This window comes from Octopus bimaculoides, chromosome 12 (genome assembly GCF_001194135.2).
Source record: "Octopus bimaculoides isolate UCB-OBI-ISO-001 chromosome 12, ASM119413v2, whole genome shotgun sequence".
Lineage (NCBI taxonomy): Eukaryota > Metazoa > Mollusca > Cephalopoda > Octopoda > Octopodidae > Octopus > Octopus bimaculoides.
Window position 1 is genome coordinate 63,701,064 of NC_068992.1, and position 3,378 is coordinate 63,704,441.

General features: G+C 36.1%; 1 protein-coding gene across 1 annotated transcript in view; it reads left to right on the forward strand.

Annotated features, from left to right (window-relative positions):
- LOC106881025 (metabotropic glutamate receptor 3) overlaps window positions 1–3,180 on the forward strand; it is a 23,583-nt gene extending 20,403 nt beyond the window's left edge. Inside the window, exons 6-7 of the mRNA XM_014931210.2 lie at window positions 2,172–2,204; window positions 3,169–3,180. Of these exons, the coding sequence (XP_014786696.1) occupies window positions 2,172–2,204; window positions 3,169–3,180 (45 nt within the window). The remainder of the gene's footprint in view (window positions 1–2,171; window positions 2,205–3,168) is intronic.
- The last annotated feature ends 198 nt before the right edge of the window (window positions 3,181–3,378 follow it).

A 3,378-nucleotide genomic window follows, 5' to 3' on the forward strand; every position in this document is an offset into this window, starting at 1 on the left:
TAATTTATCGACCCCGAAAGGATGAAAGGCAATGTCTACCTCGGTGGAATTTGAACTCAGAACATAAAGACAGACGAAATACCAATTTCTTTATTGCCCACGGGGGGCTAAACACAGAGATGTACAAAACAACTGATTGGGATCAGTAATGCGATATGGTTTACATAAAATATGACTTTAAAAATTATATAAAATATAATAGAATGATATTAACAGTACATAGACAACACAACGTCACTACTCCCCGGCGCACAGATCTGGAGATAAGCCCATTCTGTTGCCAGTTCACGTAAACGTCAGGCAGTAGTTGCCCGAACAAGTCTGCCATACATTTATACAGCTCGTACGGAAAACCATCACGTCTCGGCGACCTACCAGCTTTACAGTCGGCCAAAGCCTCCACAGTAGTTTTCGAACGAGAATTGTTAAACAAATTTCAACAGCAAATACAACAGGCAATAACACAGAAACAGTCCACAGAAACTACACTTACTATACAGACGCACTTCAGCAATAATACTTCCAACTCACGGAGACGTTATACCGCTAAGCAGTTCGACCGGCGTGTTAATGTTTCTGCCAGCTCGCAGCCTTACGAGCCTATTATTCGTCGATGAATAATAAATGAATAAGATTTAGCCAAAGGAGAAAAGACCAGAGAATATCTTTGTTATTTTAATAAAATTCAAATGGAGGCAGTAAGCTAGCAGGAACGGTACCGCTCTGGGGAAAATTCCTGACCACATTTAGTCCTTCTTTACGCTCGACGTCCAAATAACCCGGGAGTAGACTTTGCCTTTCATTCATTTTGGGGGTCAATAAAATAAGTACCTGTTACGTATTGGGGTCGTTGTACTCGACTTACTTTCTATCCAGAAATTACTGGCATTGTCCCAAGATTTTGAATGAAGATAAACCACAGGAAGGGCGGTCCTGTGAAAGAAATAAGAATTTATTTAAAGCTCTTCACATTCCGCGTTCAAACTACGTTAATTTTATTTCTCAGCTTTTGAAGTCGATAGAATAACGATATCAGTTAAGTATTGATATCGCGATAATCGATTGTAAATCTCCTCCAAATTTGATGCGTTTTGACTATAAGTAATCAATACAAACTCAATGTTGATGACGAGATAGAATTTAAAGTCAAATTTGTTTGTTATTTTGCTCGCTTTTTTTTCTTTCTTTTTTTTTTTGCTTTGGTTTTCGATAATTATTTTTAACTTCTCTGAGTTTTCTAGTTTTAAAAGCTTAATTGATATAGAAATGTTTTCAAAAAACATGAATCAAGATTGGTGAAGATCAAATTTTTAAAAAATAAAATTTTTTGCGAAAAACTAAATTTAAATTTATATTTTCAATTTGAATATTTTTATTTTTAAAAACATAATAATTGGAAAAATTACTTTTAAACAACTTAAATTTGTATTTTATTCAATTAATTTTTTTCGTTAATTTCAATTTGAGTTAAAATTTACGAAGTTCGATTTCAAATTTTCTTTCTCTTGTTTTCGGAATAATAATTTTTAATTTTCTTTTTTTTTTTTATCAATTTAAAATTTCGAATTAAATTTTAATAAACTAGAAAACACTGAGGAGAAATGTATTGAAATTCATCATTCCAAGCGATAACATAGACGCAAATATGACAAAATCGGTAGAGCAACTTACAAAACTCTATATCAATCTTTAAACCTTAAACCCTAACCCTAAACCCTAACACTCAACCTTAATCATAACACTAAGCCTTGGGACTTAAGCCTAACCCTAACCCTAAAGCCTTATCTATAATATAGATAAAAAAGAGAACTACGTGAACCAAAGAGGGGGTGCTTTTGTGTAGTTATTCAAGTTGCTAGGAGTAACAACTGAATCTTCCTCAAATCACATACTACCATCTTATTAACAGACGCATTGGATAATCTAGCCTAGCTACATTATGTCTAAAAATAATTTGGAATGGTCACAGCCTTAACGCTTTTTTCTCATAGTGTTTTCTCAATGAAGGCTCATCTTGTGTCGAGCTACAGCATACCTTTCGCCCTCATCACGAAGTGTGTTCTGATATTTAGTAAGGAATGTTATTTATTCTGAGTTCAAATCCTGCTGGAGTAGATTTTGCTCCTTTCTCGAGGTCAACCGGTCTGAATATCTTTGTTCTGTTCTTTCAGACGAGTGACCTTTCGCTTGTCTTAGATTCTGAGGTCAGTCAATTCTGAGAATGACAGAATCGGCAGAGCGTTCGATAAGGTGTCTGACATCATTTAGTCACGTCTTTCTATCTATGATTCTGAGTTCAAATTGCGCAAAGGGTAAATTTGCTTTTCATCTTTCCAGGACGTACGGTGCTATGCATGATTAACATTGATATAGTGTAAAGGAGGCCGGATTCTGTTGAGTAATTCATCTCTGAAAAACAGGAGTGTTTCGTTCATCATCCTTAAACAACCCTTATTTAGGAACCTTTTTGAGAGGTTGTACCTGGGTCCCACCTACAAGGTCATGCGGTGTTTATCTTTATATGAGATCACCATGTTGCGTGCATACGGAATGCACGTGCCTTGTACCCTTATCAGATGAGTAGTGTTGATGGGTACATTTATTTCTTTATTGCCCACAGGGGGCTAAACATAGAGGGGACAAACAAGAACAGACAAAGGTATTAAATCGATTACATAGACCCCAATGCGTAACTGGTACTTATTTAATCAATCCCCGAAAGGATGAAAGGCAAATAATAATAATAATAATAACAATGATGATGATGATGATGATGATGATGATGATGATGATGATGATGATGATGATGATTATGATGATGGTGATGATGATGATGATGATGATGATGATGATGATGATTTCATTTATTTGCCATTAGGGCGAATGATGAGGGGGACAATATAAAGACAAATATAAAAAATATGGAGGTTTACATATAATGAAATGATAATAAAAGTGGGGTAAGTATACACAGTATATAATGAAAAGAAAGGGACATATACATAGCATGTGAAGGTTAAAAAGAGGAGGAGGAGGAGGATGATATAGAGATGCAGCCTTCCTGATACAGGATGACATCTAGGGATAATCGTGGAACCCCACTGTCCGAGATTTCTCTGAACACCAAGAGCAAGTGCCCTCTCCAATTTCTTATTCTTTGACTTACAGGTCTACAGTTAGAGAGGTACCATCCACTCTTGCCCTTTTCGCAACTTTCACTCACCTTTCAATAAACTCACTCGAGGACAGCACTTCCCTCTCTACTCTCAATTTCCTTTTCAAGAGAAACTTGAAGAAGTCAATGAGAGCCCTATCAAAGAAGAATATATTTGTCCTCATGCCTTTCAGCCTTCTCCCCCAGACAACCTCTTTCGCCAC